Below are 19,135 nucleotides of genomic sequence, written 5' to 3'. Positions count from 1 at the left end.
GAGAGTTACAGGAAGTTTAAGGAGGCATCATTGCTAATAACATGCCCACTTTAGCTGAATCCTGGAGAGAACTAGAGTGAAGAAAGCTATGGAGAAGCCTTGTTCATGTTCTCATTTTTTTATTATGTGTGTTTTTTTGGGGGGGACATGGTCAATTCATATACAGTTTTATAGCATTTTATTGGGCTGTTTTTGTTCCAGTTTATAACTCAGAATTAAAATAAATGGATGTGTGGCTTTGATGTGTGGTTTTTAAAAGATGTTTTGCCATTCTTTTACCCAGTCATTCTGTCCACATAACCATTATTCTTATCAATGTTAGTCTTATTGATTATCCAGTCCAGTTCCCTTTTCAAGGCAGGGGTTCAACCTCCTGCCCACCAACCCACCATAGTTTAGTGCTTCCAAAATTTTTGGATTTTAAGGACCAGCACATTAAACAGAACTAATTAAGATTAGAGATCCAGTCTAGAATCCAAATTTTATCTGGTCAAAAGAGACATACACTGAAACAACCACCATCTTTCATCACTATTTCATAAAAAGTCCATTTTAATAGCAAAAATGTGAGGAGTACATAATCTTAGAATAAATTTATTTTTTGAAAAATTCGTTGCACTTTTTTTTCTGTTTACCACTGACGGACTGTGATCATGTCTTCTTAAGTTAGTTTTGTGAGACACTTCTTTGCAGCATCATAAATGACCTAGACCCAGGTGGTCACCTAGCTCTACTTGAACACTGCCAGGGTGGCCAACTCTACAAGCAACTTTTCCTTCCACGTAGGATATGATTTCTAGACTTTTGTCTATGGTACTTACTCTCTTCTGAAAGAGTTCATACTAGCTAAAAAGAAGTGTTTAGAGCAAATGTGTAGTGTAGACAGCACAATGAAAGCAGCTACTGTTATTCATTTATTTACTCTTCTATTCCTTTTCTTCTGAATTTTGACAGTTTTATTATTCGTCAGGCACTGTGCTGGGACCTGATATACAAAGTTCAAGGGCACACATATAATGGGGACGCAGACATGTAGATAATGCAGCAGAGTGCTGAGTGTTGCGCCAAGATTCTGTGGGGACTTGCTGCCATAGACGTAGTGCAGAGGCAGTGCTTAGCTCTGCCAGGGAAGGTCAGAAAAGGCTTACTCTTGGAGAGCACCATTAAATTGAGTCTTGCAGAATAACACTGAATTTCCCAGATGAAGTAACATCTTTAAGGTCAGGAAATTAAGATGGAGCAGGGCGACAGGTAAGGGGACTTGTATAGGAATATATAGGCAAGCTGGAGCTCTGTGAGTTTCCGAGGGTTGCTGTAGCAGAGTGCCAAAAGCTGGGTGGTGTAAAACAACGGAAATTACTGTCTCACGGTTCTGGTTAGAAGTCCAAATTAAGATGTCAGCAAAGCCATGCTCCCTCTGAAATGTAGGAGAGAATCCTCCTTCACTTCTTCCCAAGCTTCTGGTGGTTTGCCAGCAATCCTTGGTGTTCTGTTTTGCAGCCGAAACCCTCTGCCTCGCTCATCACACGGCATTCTCCCGGTATGTCTATACCTGTGTCCACATTTGTCTTATAAAGGCATGTGTCTCCATTGGATCAGGGCCTACTTTAATGACCTCATCTTAATTTGACTGTATCTGCAAGGACCTATTTTATAAGATTGCATTTATAGGCACTGTTACTTAGAATTTGATATATCTTTTGGGGGAACACAATTCAACCCATAATGGTGGGTGTTGGAGATTGTTGAACAAAGAGGCCTAAGAACATAATTTCTTTCTATGATCCAGGTCATTTATTTTTCTCAGTGTAGCCTGAGTCTGTTTGTTTGTTTGTTTTTGTTTTTGTTTGTTTTTTTGCGTTTTTGGGTTTTTTTTTTCCCAGAGAACTTGGACTTGTTCTTAATCAAAGTACCCAGGTTTTTTCATGTAAATAAGCCGAGGCTTTCCCTAAATCTGTACAATTGATCTCCCCCTCACTCCCACCCCCCAACCCAGAACATACATGTAAGACTTAGTTTTCCCTATTATAGTGTTGGCTTTAGCCAAGTATACATCTAGCTTGTTGAAATAATTTCGGAGTATTAATTCTGACATCTTACATTCACCATTACCACCCAGCTTTTGGACATTTATATTTTTAATAAGTGTGCTATCAGTTACCTGATATATGTCATTGTTTAGATATTGAAAAAGTGCCTGCCAAGAACAGAGCCTCGTGGTGTATCCCTAGAGGCTTTCCTCCATGCTGTGAGCACATTGACTGACAGATTTTAGCTCAATCACTTATTTAACCAGTTACTCACTCATCCAAACCAAATTTCCCCTTCCCAGATATCCTCATCTAATCTGTAAGCAAATAATGATTTTTATTTAGCCCGAATCTTCTCATATAAATAAGAAATACTTTCAGCCCCTATCTCCCTTCACAGCCCCCTTATTTGCAAAGAAGATTCAGAATGTCTTCTGGAAAATGCAGTGAATTCAGGCTATCTGGAGAGTGAGGCATATTACCTTTATTTGGGATATGGTAATTTTGTGGAACTAATACTAAAGTAACTTGAAACATTTGGTTCTCTCACATAAAGATAATTCCTCTCTGATTTTATTAGGTGTCAAGATTGTAAAATTTCAGAGGCGCACTAGTCTGCTTTTGGAACAATGGTTTATCTATACCTGCAGTGTTAATATAGACATCTTTATACAGAGGCAAGCCAGTAGGAAACCAATGTGGGAGCCCTATTTATCCATTTTCATCAGATCATTCTTAGAGCCATGGCCATTGTCATAGGTGACCCTTGTACAAAATATCTAAATTCAGAAACATCAACTGTGCTGGCAGGCTGCACTAGCATTCCCTGGCTTAGACAGTCCGAGTGTGTTTTTTTACTAGTAATGCATTTATATTATATCCCCAGATTTCTTAGCGCCGAAGTGAGTAAAATAGATGTTATTTTCCTTTCCAGTCTGTTCTTCAGACTGTCTCTTCAAGGTCGTGGGGCAGTCAGGATTTATTACTTTAGCAAAGGATGGACTGACTGCCTTTGGAAATCAATACACTGGTGCCATGTTTTGGATCAAAGCCAGCATTAGTGTCCCTAGGAAATGTCCAGCTTGACTTCTGCCTTTTAAGTTTGTGTCAGAATCAAGAGAAATTTCTAGGTAATTTGCACACTCTGTTTTAATAGTTCAAATAACTGTTTTGCTTCAAAGAACATGCTTGCTTTTACTCTCTGTCACGCTATTCTTGTTTTGAATGAAGCAGTCATTTATGGTTTTCAATGTTGGAATTTAATGCATTCAGTTTCTGTAGACTGCCACGGTTCTTTGGTAGGGGGGGGTGTGTGTGTGAGAGAGAGAGATTTCCAGTTTTGATTTCTTTTAAAAGGAGCAAACAAATTTAGAGATACTCAAAAAAAAAAACAATCTAGGAACAAAAACTCCTAGGCTTTTTGGGGTTCCACCCACCAACATTTTACAGTTTTCTTTTTAGTACTAGTTTTTAACTCTGTTAAACTGTTAAACTACCTTGGTTCCTTCATGTGTTTTTATACGTTAAATTGGGATAAAGTACATGGTCATATCTGTTTTTCAAGGCAAAATGTAGTATTTTCCTCTCCCTATTAACTGCCAATGTCCCTTAAGTTTCCACACCAAGTACTTTAAGGGGGAAAAATTCATATTACATGATTATGTTTCATTCAACCAGTATATATTGAATAGTTACAGTAAACAAAGAACTGTGCTGAAAAGTAACCATAAAAATGGTAGTAGGTCTGCCTTTTCTTAACACTGGCAACACTCCATATTAAGATAAAAAGGTAGTCTAGTTTAGTGCTCTCACGTGAAAAGAATTAAAAGTGCCCTTATTTGGAGGACGGTGGGAAGAAAGAATAAATTTAATAGTTATTGAATATCTGTTATGTGTGAAGCACTGTGCTAGCCCCTTTTAAGTATAGTCCTGTGAAGGTAGGTGTCATGCAGCTTTACAGAATGGATTACTAAGACCAGACAGGTATGCCATAGTCATAGAGCTTGTTATTAGCCAAAAGAGCACTTGAGGATAGGTCTCTCTGGTTGCAACTCTATCTTCTTTTCAACATAATATTGTCTTCATTATGATAAAGTACTACATAAACATGAAGGTGAGATTACTAAAGCAAAGAAAATAATTACAGATTTTGGTGGAAGAGAAAGGAAATTTAAGGAATGCTCAATCATTGTCACTTCATAAATTCAATTCAGAAATGAAAGACCAGTTTCTATAATCAAATTGCCTTTATTTTAAAAGTTAGACATTAATCAATATTTGAGACTTTTAGGGATTCATTTTTATGATAGATAATCTTACATTTTACTTGCAAAATTCTGGGTTCCATTTTCAGCGTGTGTTATTTTCTTTCTCACATATTAGTACTTGGGAGCACTAATTTGAGTCTGGCCATCTGTGACTGCATCCATAAGTGCTGCAGTACAGTGACTTGTGGCAAAAAAAAGTGTCACAAGATAATGTAAATGACCCTTTGCGCGACGTGCTCTTAAAAGACCATAAAATAGTGTAAAGCTACTTTACCTTGATTGCAGACCATAATAGACACGATACTAAACTGTAATAGCACATCTATGTAATAAATCAAACGCTTTGCAGAGTGCTTTTTATTTAGAAGAGAGATATATGTTTTTCATAGAATGTGGTAAAAAAAAATGCATCTTAGCCATTTCTGATGGGGCAGTTTTAATGTTCATTCTATATGAATTATTTAGTTCAAGCCATACATGCAGTAAACAGCATCAATTGCTACTTTTATGCAGCATGTATAATAGATTAGCCATGCCACCCAGAACTATTGAAAAGGCAGATTAACAGGAATGGTTGTAAATTTAGTCAGAAGAGGTTATTAATCCCAAAATTTGGGTGCAAATTACCACTTTTATTTGTATTCTGAAAGGATGTGTTTATCTTAAAATTTTAATGTTGTAAAAATCAGATATGTAGATCTATATTTTCTCTTGAAAAATGTGATACTTTGGCCCAAAACTTCTGTAATTTATTTTATAAGACGAGTCTAGACGAGAATGAGACCACTTGAGGATGTTCCGAGTTTATGCTAAATCATCTCTAATTTGCAAGCTGTGTGTCTGTGACTGAGGCTGAAACTCACCGTCCCTTTCCAGGACAGTTCAGAAAAGTGAATCGTGGTGGTTCCTTTTCTCCATCCTCTTTGCATTTACAGAGAAGCCACTGGCTTTCCAAAGCACAGATACCATGGGTGATTCTTCTCAGATGTCAAGTTAAGCATTTAAGGCTAGTTCAAAGAAGCACTCTGTCTTAAAACTTTCCTATTCTTTAGAATTGTTCCATGTGTGTCCTATCTCTTCTCATCCCTCCATTTTAATTTCTTGAACTGGAGTGTTATTACTTGAACACAAAGATAAAAAAAAAAAATTACAATAACATAAAATGTGACATTTCTCTCTGCTAATCGTAGCCATAAGATTTTCATTAATCTTACTAGAATCTTGCTTTCATCATACCATTCTGCAGTTGCAAAACCTCCACCACATTCTGTTCCCTGACTCCTTTTCCTGGAACCCGTGGCGCCATAAGACCTTTTCAGGCTCGGCTTCCACTACTCCTCCCACATAGGTTGCATGAGACAGATTCTTCTGTTTATTGCCCTCCACAGCCCACCTGAATTCCTGCTTTCCCCAGAGTCTTTCTCACTGAACTTGACTTTCATCTTAAGCTTATACTCCCCTTTATTTAGCATTTACCATACAAGATCACAGTATTCTTAGTTATTTTTTAATATTAAAAATTCCTTACATCTCCAAAAGATTGCCCTCTGCCCCCCGATGGTAGGAATGGCATCTTATATGTTTTTTTCATAGGCCTTATATGGTGAAGGGCATACTGTAGATTTGCTATAAATATTGCAGGTTGATTTCTCAGTCTGATCTTTTTCTTGACTACTTGTCTTTCCTGTGTTTCATTCACCCTCAGCACCAGGCTTGTTTCTGACCTTTAGTGCTGTAGCAGCTCTTCCTGCCAGACATTCTCCTTCAAACCCTGGCTCCAGTTCCAGCTGCATAAGATGCCACTTCCTGTTCTCACACACTGGGAATCGTTTATTCACAAAGGCACGCCCAGCTATACAACACGAGTGGAAAGGGGCGATTATCCAATGTGAGAGTTAAGCCAAAAAACTGGAATGAAAGCGGGAAATGTCTTTCTCTACTTTTCATATTTGGTCGTATAAAAACATTGAAAATCTTTGGGGCCAAAAAGATAAAGCCTTACAAAATCTGTTTGATATCGATTGCTTCATTGTAAAGTTCACATGTTTTGTAGATAATGCTTACCACTTCCTTTACCAAGTAAATAAAGTAATATAACCAGCTGAATTATTCAAGATAGTGAGGATTCAGAATAACAAGGATAAATGACTCCTACTTTTTTATTTGTGTCCTCATTCTCCACCAAACTCTTCTGTTAGCAAAGCAAATGTATGCAATTTATACTTTCTTTCCTTCCCCTATTTAGCCACTGTTAGAAGAGCTAAAGCAAACTTTAGAAAATCCCCTTTTTCTGGGAAGCCACTGAAATAATAAAGCAGCAGAAAAAAGCAAGTTAGAAAATTACATGTACAGTATCATCTTCGTGTAGGCATATATGTATGTATTTTTTTCCTTTCCCCTAACAATTCTAAAATAATGAGAGGTTTTGGCTTGTAGGGTCCAAATGCATTCTCAGCAAGTAGATACATGGGTTGCTCTTTTTTAGCTTTAAAACCAGTCATGCCTCCTCCTCACTGATAACTGTATATGTGTTCTGTTGATGCGTTTCTTATTCCATATAGAGCAATGTCGTCTATCCAGAAAGTCAGGGAACTCCTTTCTGGATGGTATCAGCATCTGCCTTAGAGACTGTAACAATTATGGAGTCTGCCCTCATCTGCTCACTGGTTTGGAGCTGTGCAGATTCAAGATGGGAATTGCTTTGAACTGTTGGAACAATCTGTTTTGTGACCAAAGTTTCTGCAGCTGTCAACAATGGTTGGCCAAAGCAAACTTCCTGCCTCCCATCTTTGCTACTTATTAGCTGTGCAACTTTTAATAGGTCCCATCACTCTGCTCCTCAGTTTCACATCTGCAAAGTGGCAGTAATACTTTATCTGCTCAAAAGGTTGTCGTGAAGATTTAGGTAAATGACCTTAAGTCACTTAGAACAGTGCGTGACATAAAATAAAAACTGTATAAATATAAGCTGTTACTTTTATTATTCCTTCGCATTAAGTCACTGAGGCTTTCCAGTGTTGATGTTAATAATATAGCCACATACTCAGAAGTTTTATTTTTCTCATTTTAGTCCCCTGTTCCCTCCTTCTTGCTGATGTCATTTGCACGGGCACAGCATCTCTCACAGGATGGATGCATGAGTCTCTCTTGTCCAGAAGCAGTTCAGCTGTTAAAAACAATCATCCTACATGTGTGTGCAACATCCTACCCTCTTTCAAACTTAAAATCTTTTGTTGTTTACGTTATGTGTACACTTCTCGTTATTTTCCACACGCTCATTGCTTTTTCAGGTTTAATAATGTCCATAAAGTATTCCCAAACACAAACACTGCAGATGACTCCATGGTGCCTTTAACAAATTTACAACTGGAATGACAAATATTAAAACCACTTATCAACCATTACCGCCATCTGTTGGTGGTGAGTAGAGTAGACACTATTCTTCAGAGCCTTGGCCTATAACTGGGAATGTTCAAAAACTGCAAGTTCCCTAGTAGAGAAATGTGTGTCTGTCTGTGCATGTGTGCATGTGTGTGTGCACACAGATGTACACTCACACTGGACAAAGTCTGTAAGGATATGCACCAATATGTAGTAGAATTCATACCCAGGACTTCAGGTGATTTTAATATGTCAACCTACTTTTCTGTGTTTTCTAATTATAATAAGTAAGCACTGCTTTTATAATTAAGGTTAATTAACAAAATGTAGAATTTAGAAGGAACTAAGTATTGGGGGCAGAGGAGAAAATTAAGCTTTATTTACTAAGTGCAAAGTAAAATATATTTAGATTTTATATTCCAGTAGATGAAAGAAGAGCTATAAATGGAAATGGAGAAATGACTAAAGCTGTGGTGCAAACAAAAGAAATTTTGGTAGATTCTAAGCAAAAGATTTTATCAGCCAGGTTCACTCGGACCAATAGGTTTAAATGTGAGTTTTTACTTGTTATCCTCTCCTTTTGAAATTCTAATTATTCTGTAGTCACGTCTCTTAGTCCTCTTTATCCTTTTACTGTCAGAGCTTCCTCTGGAGTGGATTATCTTCTCTTAGCAAAGAATATTATATTCTGAGTAGTCAAGGCTGTGGTCTGAGCCTTGTTACTTTGAAGCCCGATAAAACCCAAAGAATCTTTATATTCACATTTTCCCCATAAAATTCTGTAGTTTGCTTTCCTGGACATGCCTCTCCTTAGTGTTCTTAGAGTGCATTTGCCAGTCAGGTGGCCTGTTTCTCCCAAGACATTGTATGTCCCTTTTACTCGATTTCTTTTTTTTTAAAAAAAACAAGTTAAGGTATAAATAGGAACAAGGAGAGGTGAAAATCTGGTTGCTTCATGAGTTTTTACCCAGATATCTGTTGTTCTCATGGGCACTGATGATTGACAGTACATTTAGACTAAGTGTTAATCACCTGTAATGGTGTCTCCTCCCCTCACATCCACTGCCCCTCATTATACTGCAGGTAAAAGGTAGAGGGAAATGGTGACTGCTCTGAGACCTGCTGCTCCTTTTCTGTTCTCTGAGATGCCATTTGATAGATAGCTCTTTTCCATGTTTTAGAGCCCTTTCTCATGTCATCAAAACTACTTGTTCTGCACTCCATTCCCACAACAGTGACTGCATTACTCACTGAGAAGCTAACTTAGCCAGGGCCTGAGTGATTTAAAGTGTTAACATCTTCCAGTTCAGGGGTCTATATTTTAATGAGAGCCTTTTGTACTGTGAGTTGTTTAACTGAGTGGACAGCCCCCAAAAGCAGATATTTTAGGAGAGGAAAACCTTTCAACAGCCCATGGTAAACACAGGTAAGCATCTTCTTGATCCACTAGATTGCAAGGAAGCTAGTATGCAGTTGTTTCACAGAGTGAAAACTGTTTTCTCACTTTCTAGGAAGTCATGGTCTTTCAGTTTTAACCCACAAATCATGATAAAAACCACGATAGAAAGTAAAACTGATAAATTTCAGTAATATCTCTTTTCCCATACTCCACCCCATCCTGCCCTATTTATCCCTCTTTCAACCATGAACTACATGTTTATTTCTTGTGTTTAAAACAAAGAAAACAACTTGAAAAATAAATCTATTCCACTATCTTAATAGAAGAAGTCTTCCATTTTGTTTCTCTCCTTTCATACTCAATGTGTAAAGGAAATGTTTCTCAAAATTATTTCATAGATAAATTTCAGTGAGAACTTAAACAATTTGTTTTTGAGTTTTGGGGTTTTTAGGCATCATGGAACTGAGTAAATGTAATCCCCTTTCTGGTTTCTTATAAAATGGTCACCTCAGTGGCTGAGGATATTAGTGAAGCTTTCATGGAAAAACAATGTTTGAACAGGTTCTTCAAATTCAATCAAGCATGGGTAGAATGGGGTAATGGAGGGGTGATGTTTAATGTAATGAATGCAGCAGACAGGATTGGAAGGAGCAGAGGCTGTGGGCAAGGAGAACTATGATATATATGCTTTTTGCACAGGTCTAGGCATAATGAAAAGAAGGAATGACTATTAGCAACATGTCAGAGACGAAACTCAGGAGCGTTATTGACTGACTGGGTTCAGGAATGGCTGAGTTGATAATATCTCAAGGACTTCACATCTGGTAAAAGATTGTGAGTGTGGCAGTTCTGTCAAATGAAGAGACATGAAGGGGAGATTGGGAAAGATGTTTTTGGGCTTCTTTGGGGATGAGATGTAGAAAATAGTGGGCATGAAGTGATATTTAAGAATCTTAATAAGATACTAGGATGTATAAGATAAAAAAAGAGGAAACCAAAAAACAAACAAAAAACTAAAACTTTGATGGGATTAAAAATAAAAACAACCCAGGAAGGAGAGAAAAATGGGCATAATCAGAGAAATGGCATTAATTAAAACCATGTCAGTGGATAATTCCCTAGGAATAGGAAGTGTTGAGGACCACATAGTAAACGTGGTGAAAGTACTTAGTTAAGGAGAAGAGGAAGCCAAATGGGTAAAGAACCACTGAAAAAAAGCCCAGAAAGTGGAATGGGATCCTGGGAGCCGGAGCAGAGGCAGAGAGGTACAGGAAGTGAGGAGTAATGTCAAATGCAGTAAAGAGATCAAAGAGAACCCAAACCAGAAGGGAGTGTGGCATGGATCAAGTATCCGTGCTACCAAGGGCCTTTTCTCTTTTCCCACTTCCCACTTTCTCTGTGTCTTTATCTTTCCCATCATTAATGTGGAGAGAGAACCAGTAGGGTAGCAGGCTAGCGCCTGCCCTTCTCTAAATTTCCTTTCTTCTGTTTGGTTTACAAAAGACCCTGAACTCTGCTACCTCAAGCAAAGTCTCTTAATCTCTGTTACTCTCAACCCCCTTATGTTAAATTGGAGTCATACCAACTTTCTTCCCTACTTTTGGAAAGGTATGAGACAAAGATGCAATCCCAGAGCAGTTCAGATAAAACTTCTGCTAATGATAGAGCCCTGATAAATATCAGGCATGTAAATAACCTAGGTAGATAAATGGTTGCTAAAAGGTGGTCTTTGAATCATATTTTTTCTGGTTTGCAGATTTTTTAAATTATTTTTTTGTAAGCTTAGTGACCTGTGTTAATGTTGTTATAAATATTCAGAATCTCTATAGGGATTTAAAGGTGTTTGTGCAACATTATGCCTGTTGGATGTAACTGTCATTTGAACCTTAAATTATCTCTACTTTCATGCCTAGTTAGTAATCATTTGATTACATGATTACACAGTGAAATTTAACTGAGGGAGGCGGGTAGCTCAAGCCATTTGTTTCTTCTTGATAAATATATTTCAGCTTGTTCAATGCATAAAATAGAAACCTATAGTATTTAAAGTGGTTTAAAATGCTTTACAGATACTTCTGTTTCCTAAAACTTTTAAGACGCCTTATAGTCTTCAGAATCATTCATGAGAAACCAATATTAGAGAAAACGTGAACTTTTTAAAGCAAATACATAGGAAAGTAAAATTTTGGAATGTACCCTGTATAGATGAGGAAACGAGTCTCAGATATGTAAATTATGTGTATTTCCCAAAGTCCCAATAATGTTTACACATTATTTTTCAAAGCTTTTTTTCCCCTCCGTTTTAAGAAGACAAACACAAATAGCAGTGCTATACATTGTGGTGGGGTCGCTATGAAAGGGTGTAAAATTAGTACATATGTTTATACTGCCGTTTCATTTTCAGTAGCAGTGTACTAAATTTTAATGCTTTAAGTTTTTCCTCTCCCTCCCCCAGCCCCAACTTCTATTGTACGTTAAGGGATTTGAACACGTTTCTCATACAAGTCCTCATAAATCAATGCCTAATCTCTGGTTCATTGTTTTCTCTTCTTGATTGCCCATTTCTTACACACATGTTAGTGTGTATACTGTATAACTTATCTCTGAGTTAAAAGAAGCATAGTAAAGATGTTTGTAAACAGTTATTCAGATTTTAGGTTTAAAAAGACCTGTTTTAAATATACCATCAAATGTGTTAAACATGTGTACACACACACACACACCTTCTGTGATGCTCTAAAGTCATGCAGTGCTGTCTGCAAAACCAAAATGAATAGAAATAAAGCAGAGAGCTTTCCCCTCATTAGTTTTAAAGGCTGTGTGGATCACAATACTTTAATAATTCTGTAACCTTGCCTTAGGCTTTATATTTGACCACAGATATCATGTTATTAGGGGGGAAAAAAAACCTATTTTTTTATAGAGCTCACATTTCTTTTCTTTTCTTTTCTTTTCTTTTTTTTTTGGTCCCAAGATTGTCAGGTAAGTACCTAATTTCTCAAAGCTACACATCAAACTAATCCAAAGATTCCAATGGCACGCCTAACCATTCCCTTTTTTTAGTTTAGTTTTGAGTTTAGAATTCTCATTTCCTGTACTCTACTAAAGAACGTTTTGTGCTTTAAAGTTCGCAGATGTTTGAAAAGTATTTGTGTTCTCTGGACTTATTAATAAAGGTTCCTTGATTATAACTTTTTTTTTTTTTTTGTCTTTTAGATACGGGAAAATAGTCTCCACAAAGGCAATTTTGGATAAGACAACGAACAAATGCAAAGGTATGTTTCCTTGGCTAACAATTTGCTAAATTGTAGCTTTAGAAAAATGCTGGAATTTTAAACATGATCTCTGGTTTCAAAACTACCTCTATTTTATTAAAAGCCAAATCTTATGTGTCACCCAGTTTCTGTCTTGCATAATGTCAGCATATTGCTTACGTTCGTCCCTGGTCGAGTTTTGGCTGGAAACCCAACAGCAGTTAGCAGTTTGCCAGAATCCCAGATTTGACGCCAGTGGAGTTAACATGCAAAATACTGGTTGGCATTTAGCCCCTGCTCTTAAAAGGGGAGTAGAGTTAGAAAACAGCTTTTCTTTCGTGAGCCTGAGGAGATTAGAGCTGCTTACTGAAGACCACTGGACTGTACTAAAGAACTGAAAAGATTACATATTGTGCAAATTGGCTCTATTAATTAGAATAGAGTAGTTTTAAGCAGTACTTAATTACATGTTTCAATACTCCCAATTGTTCTCTCCTGAATGCCTGTTGACAATATTGGCAGCAGGGAGGAAAGAACCATTTTCACTGACCAAATTGTATAGGGAGGGGAGGTCATACGCCCCTTTGAAAATATGCTGCTGCATTAATTTGATGCACTGACCTTCAGTTTTCCGTGTAATTAGGATGAGCTCATCCAACTCCATGAGCTGGAAGAGGAGGCGTCTACAGTAGGCAGCACTGATGCTCCCCGCCTCTGACTTTTAATGATCCAGCATCTAAACAATAGGCATGTGATTTCTAGGAAAGGGGAAGAATGGAGTCAGCTGACTTTGAGTCTAACTACTGACCCCATGAATTGAAATAAGGTTGACAGGAATAGGCAGAGAAGGCAAATCTCCTTGTTAATTAGACCCCAGTTTTTCAAGTAGTGGTGACGGCTGTGGCTTAGCACAATCTGAAAAAGGCAAGAACGTAAATGAACTCTGTAGTAGGGCTTCACCTAGGAGCCAGCCATTTCCTTTTAATCTAGACTTGAAGAGGTTCATTGTATTTCTGTCTCTTCTTCTAAGCTCCTAAATTTAAAGGAGCTATTGTCGCAAATGTTTAAGCCCATGTTTAATCAACATGGCCTATTAAGGCAGTTTTGCCTTGGGACAGTGAATTAGAGCTGCTTTGTGTAGAGTGGTACTCAATAAAAATTTTAAACAAATTAAAGAGAGTTAATTTGTAGACTGAAATGTTTACACTTAGTTGCCAAGATTAGTCTTATTTAACATAATTGTAAATGATTTGGGAGAACAGGGACGCAGAAAAAAATCTTTTGGTTTTATAAAGAAAAATGGACTTTTGCAGGTAAAACAGGAAGCTGATCTCAAAAATTAGTTTCAACCCAAGAGAAAAATCACAGTAGACAAGTGGTTCTGTAGCCTTTGATGGCCTTACCCCACCTTTCCGCCTCTCCTGGGGGAAAAAAAAAAGCTTATAAGGCAGATAAATGTGTTCTAAAGCAGAGCTGCCCTCCGTGAGTGAGGGAGAGGACCCAGAGGTCCCCCTGGTTGAAGTCACCACACCCCCACACTGAAAACTACTGTTGTACACTCTTCTCCAGTGAGAACCTGGTCTCTGGAAACCAGAATGCCCCTAGTGCTCGACATGATCTAGAAAAGGTATGAGTAAAAAAAAAAAAAAATACTAATGTTCAACCTAATACATATCGTAATACAAACCCATAACAGTTGGAAAGAATCTGAAAGTAAGGGGAGAGATTTGTGAGACTTTGAAATAAGGGTGGGAATAATTCAGAACTAATTTTCAATACAACATGTATTAAAACTTACCCTCGGAGATGCTGCCTTGTGCCTGTGGGCAATGACAGAAACCAGGCAGGGCTCTTTGTCTCACACAGGCCTCTCATGAACAAATGGGGACAGGTTTCTGGTGGATAGGTAGGTGAGTGAGGAGAGAGAATAATTACAGCAGGGCTGAGTTTATAAAATCCTAGAAGCGAGAATGAGAGCTCCTCAGAAGGACAAAGGAAAAGAAATAACACAACATGTAGCTCATAATGAAGACAGTTGACATGTTAGATAACTTAAGATGGTAGGTAGATGGATGGATGGATGAATATAGATAATGCGTAAGAAATTATTGCGCATTATTATAAATGAAGACAGCTTGTATTGAATACTAATTTTTTAAGATTGAACGGATCAAAGAATTTTATACCTGGAAATTAGAGACCTTAGAGGGCACAGATCATTTTTGTCACAAAACATATTTTGGAGCCTCTATCCAAGAGAAAACATTAAGCCGAAATAAACGTTTCTCTGAATAACATGTACCTCAGTCATTAAATTTAAAAATTAAAAATTCATGATTAAGTTGCTCTACATTTCAGTTGTTGTCAGTTTTTAGCCAACAAGCGGTATTTAATTGTTTTTGACATTGGTACAGTAGTTGCCCCTTATTCATAGAGTTATTTTTCAAGACCCTTAGTGGATGCCTGAAACTGATAGTACTGAACCCTATACGTACTATAATGTTCCTGTACACACATACCTCTGATAAAGTTTAATTTATAAATTAGGCACAGTAAAAGAGTAAAAATAACTAATACTAATATAGAACATTTATAACAATATACTGTAATAAAAGTTATGTGAATGTGGTCTTCCTGTCTCTCTCATAACCAGTCTAATAACTGAGACAGTTACTCTATGTGACAGGCAGGTGTACACAGCATGTATACACTGGACAAAGGGATGATTCACGTCCAAGCAGGATGGAGCAGGACAGTGTGAGATTTCTTCACGCTACTCAGAACAACTCTCCATTTAAAACTTATGAATTTTTTCTTTCTTGAATTTTACATTTAGTGTTTTTGGATCACGGTCGACTGTGGGTAATGGAAACTGAGGAAAGCAAAATTGTGGATAAGAGGGGACTACTGTATGTATATGTGGCAGTTCCAGACCCCCCAAAAAGCTTACAAAGGATTGATTGTGATGCTGATTGATTATTAATTCTTACAGAGTGCATATCACACCAGAACACATATGCACACACCAATAAAAGTAGACGAAAATAAATCAGACCAAAGGGAAAATAGAGTAAATACAGGAAACTTAAGATTATTGCAGAAATGGTCCTGTGTTTCCTAGTGGCCCAAGCCAAAAATAGAAAACAGAGCTATTCCCACCTGAGAAGAATCCTGGGGATCCAGAGAGAGGGCGCTGTGCTGTTTAATGAGTCCCGCCTTCAAAAATATCTATATGCATATTGATATAATGCAACCCATAGAACCTATGTAAGTCAAATTTATATATTATGTTTACTCGATAGTAATATAGTAGAGAAAATAAAAGAGCACAAGGTTGCATGCTTACCTATTACATATTTGTTTTCAGCAGATATTTATGAAACAGTTGGAATCTGGGTAGAAAAGGCCAAAAGAAGATGCGAACAGTTAACCAAAATGCAACCATTATGGATTTTTCTTAATGAGAAAGTAATAGATAAACAATGCTAATAGTGCCTGAGAGGATAACTTCAACTACAATAGCATCAACATTGAGATCTGTTTATTGTAATTTATTGACAACAGCAAAATGGGGAGAGGGTGCTTAAATATCCATCAGCAGGGGTTATATCATTTTAGTGTAGTAGACTGTTCATTTATAACCTGCTAAAATTGTGTTTGGTAATAAAATGTGTATGAGTGAGAGAGAGTGTGTGCGCTTGTGTGTGTCTCCATACGAGGGTTGCACTAACAGCAGATTTCTTAAAAAACACCCAAAAATATATTTAACCTAATTTCAAACTGGGCAGTTAAATAACATTTTCATCTTTTACCTGGGTTGGCCTCTCTTTTTCTTTCCAACCTGGCTATTTCTCCACTGTCTAAATCAAATTAAGCCTTATTTCAGTCCAATTTCAAGTAATAGAAGGAAGCTGCTTCTTGTTTCAGCTTTAACGTTCATCTCTCCTAAAACATTTATTTCTGTAATAGTCTACTCCATTTCATTACAACTTATTTTGTTACCAGGCGATATTTTTGATACTAATACTGCAAACTTACTTGTGGACTGTTTCAAGCTTTCTATTTGGTCTGTTTTGACATGAGTACCTTACACTCTCAATTACACTATCTTTATAATATTTATAATAAATGATGGGGCTAGCCCTTCTTCTATGCAGCCTCCAAACTATGCTTTTCTTTTCTGAAATATTCTTATTCATTTAAAGTTAATTTAATAATAGGTTTGAGTTCCAAGAAAATCTCTGTTGGTATTTTTGCCTGATACTCTGATCTTTTAAACAGTGTGCTAAATATAATTTAACCTTTTCTTAAGAACTTAAGAGTTATCACAGTGAAAAAAATCACTGATCGACTATTTTAATACAATGATGCTCATGGGATCAGTTGATTCAGGGGCTGTTGCTCATATGCTGCATATGCCCTGTTCTTTGTATAATTTTACTTTTTTATTGCTTGTTATTAGTTTTCACTGCTAGATACCACCCATATGCTTATTTTGTAGCAGCCCTACCCTCAACCCGACCCCTTTTTTACCCCTAATTTCCTGCTTTTGATTTGCTGTGGCCAAGGAAAATAGCTGACCAGCTTGTTAAAACTGTTTGCAAAGCTGTGGATAAATAAGCTTTGAACCAGGGCCTTTTCTAGGAGGTTATTTGATTATTTGTTTGTTTTGTTATATTTTGTTTTTAGACTTTAGGACATGAACCACGGAAACAGCTATTTTGGGTATCTGGAGACATTTTTCCCCCCTTTATTTTGAAGGGAGATCATGATGAGCTGTATTTTAGGTAAATAAGTAATGATATTTTCACCTAGTAAAATTTAGATTATATTTTGGGTATCTAATGGTCGTACGTAATTTATTTGTAAAATGAAGTTTAGGTCTACAAAATAAATGTAATTTTTGTTTCTGTCCTTTGTAAGCTCTATAGAGTGGCTCCATCTCTCTTTCCAAATCATTAAAAATGCTCTTTCTCTGACATCGATTTTTCTTTTTTAACCTTAGTTGGTAACTTAGATGTCATTTTTTTCAGTAAGTACAGGATACCTGAGACCTGGAAAAGAGAAAAGCTGGGGCTTTTGAGGGGGCGGGGGCGAGGGCGGTTGTTTGTTTGTCTGTTTTGTTTTTACTTTGAAGGGTAACTTTTCTAGCCCATGACAGACAACAGGAAAGGACAGCCTGAGGAATGTGCTGCATTGTGGCTGTTAAAGCTTGAGACCTGTCAGTCATCAGGGTTTTCATTTTTTGTGGCCTGCGTCACAAACCAAACGGAGTCATCCTTTTCCTCTTTACATAATCATAAAATAATGGCTTAAAAACTAAGTGTGTTTGGCATTTCAGGTTATGGTTTCGTCGACTTTGACAGTCCTGCAGCCGCTCAGAAAGCTGTGTCTGCCCTGAAGGCTAGTGGGGTTCAAGCTCAGATGGCAAAGGTGAGTTGAGAGCCAGTGACCATCTCTTGTCCCAGGCCTTGGCTCTGAAGCCTGATACATTGCTTTTCCTATCACTATTCACACTCCTCCCCTCCATCCCAGCTAGCCACGGTTATTTCTGGACACTTGTCCCATGCCTCCACCTCAATCGTAATTCTAAAGCAGTGTAAGCTGTAGTTGTCATTTTAAATCTCTATAGAAGTTAGACATTTTTAGACATTGGTTATTTATGAGATGTAAATCTCCTCTTTTGTAGTTCTACAGTAGCTTTATTCAAGACTTGTTTCTGATGAACTTTTAGCATTTTAGATGATGGATGTTTTTGAAGTGATATATATGCCCTAGTCTTTATTGCCTAAATGTAAACTTGGATTATATCATACTTAGTGCCTATAGTGCACTTACTAAGACATTTATATAATTAAGTACATTTTTTTTCCATTCGTGGTTCTGGAATTGCTGTGGAAAATACTTTCAGGCTGAAACTCAGCAGTTAGATATTTTATGTATTCTTTTCAAAAGATAAATAATTTTATTTGGCTTCTTCAAGTACAGAGGAAAGGAATTTTGTGCTATCCTCTGCTACTTCTGAATAATAGCATGTGATCATTCCCTGAGGGTCATTCAGATTTCCATAAGGAAAGATTTATGGAAATTCAGTGACTCTGGTAAAGACATAAGTTACCTGCTAAGAACTTAAGGATACTGAAGGACATATTATGCAGCTACCAGGATAGAGATTTACTTTGACTTTAAAGAAGCAACGTGAATAAAGATTTTAGGAATTTATGAAAGGTATCACCTGTCTAAAGTAGTCCTTGACGTGTAATATTTTTAAAGCTTTGAATTGAGTTGGACTTTATTTAGATTTTCTCGAACTCCAGAGTAGTTAAACAGAAACTATAAATAGTAAGCACCATGATTTTCAGATTATTTGTCTATAATATAGAGCAATTCCCTGCAACATTGTTGAAAGATGCTGATTATGAGACTTTAAATTATTTAATTGTGAATATGCAATGCTTGTGTTGTATAGTGATTTATAAACTGTTTAATCTGCCTCTAAGGAATGGGTAACCATCCATTTTATAAGTAGGACTTTAAAGGCACAATCAGAAAATAGCTCTATTTTTCCCGCTATTCTGTCCATTTTAACTCACAATGTGACGCTCCTGCTTTCTCTTCTGGTGAATAAAATTCACGGCAGGTCCCGTGACTTTTCCGACCACTGTCATTATTTTAAAAGTTCCTTCAGTTGCTTCTCTCATTTCAGGTCTTTCTGATTAATTTTTGACAGAATGCCTCTTGATTTTTCATATACAAATTTCATGGAACATAATTATCTTTTCAGTTGTCTCTATATGTATTTAA

General features: G+C 37.0%; 1 protein-coding gene across 5 annotated transcripts in view; it reads left to right on the top strand.

The window, feature by feature from the left end:
• Positions 1–19,135, top strand: part of RBMS1 (RNA binding motif single stranded interacting protein 1) — a 196,781-nt gene that overhangs the window by 143,375 nt on the left and 34,271 nt on the right. For all 5 annotated transcript variants that reach the window (XM_015596575.2, XM_015596578.2, XM_015596576.2 and 2 more), the window contains exons 3-4: positions 12,294–12,352; positions 17,673–17,764. In XM_015596575.2, the coding sequence (XP_015452061.1) occupies positions 12,294–12,352; positions 17,673–17,764 (151 nt within the window). The remainder of the gene's footprint in view (positions 1–12,293; positions 12,353–17,672; positions 17,765–19,135) is intronic.

The sequence above is a fragment of the Pteropus alecto genome, unplaced genomic scaffold (genome assembly GCF_000325575.1).
Source record: "Pteropus alecto unplaced genomic scaffold, ASM32557v1 scaffold3, whole genome shotgun sequence".
Lineage (NCBI taxonomy): Eukaryota > Metazoa > Chordata > Mammalia > Chiroptera > Pteropodidae > Pteropus > Pteropus alecto.
This window is presented reverse-complemented; position numbering and strand designations above follow the sequence as displayed.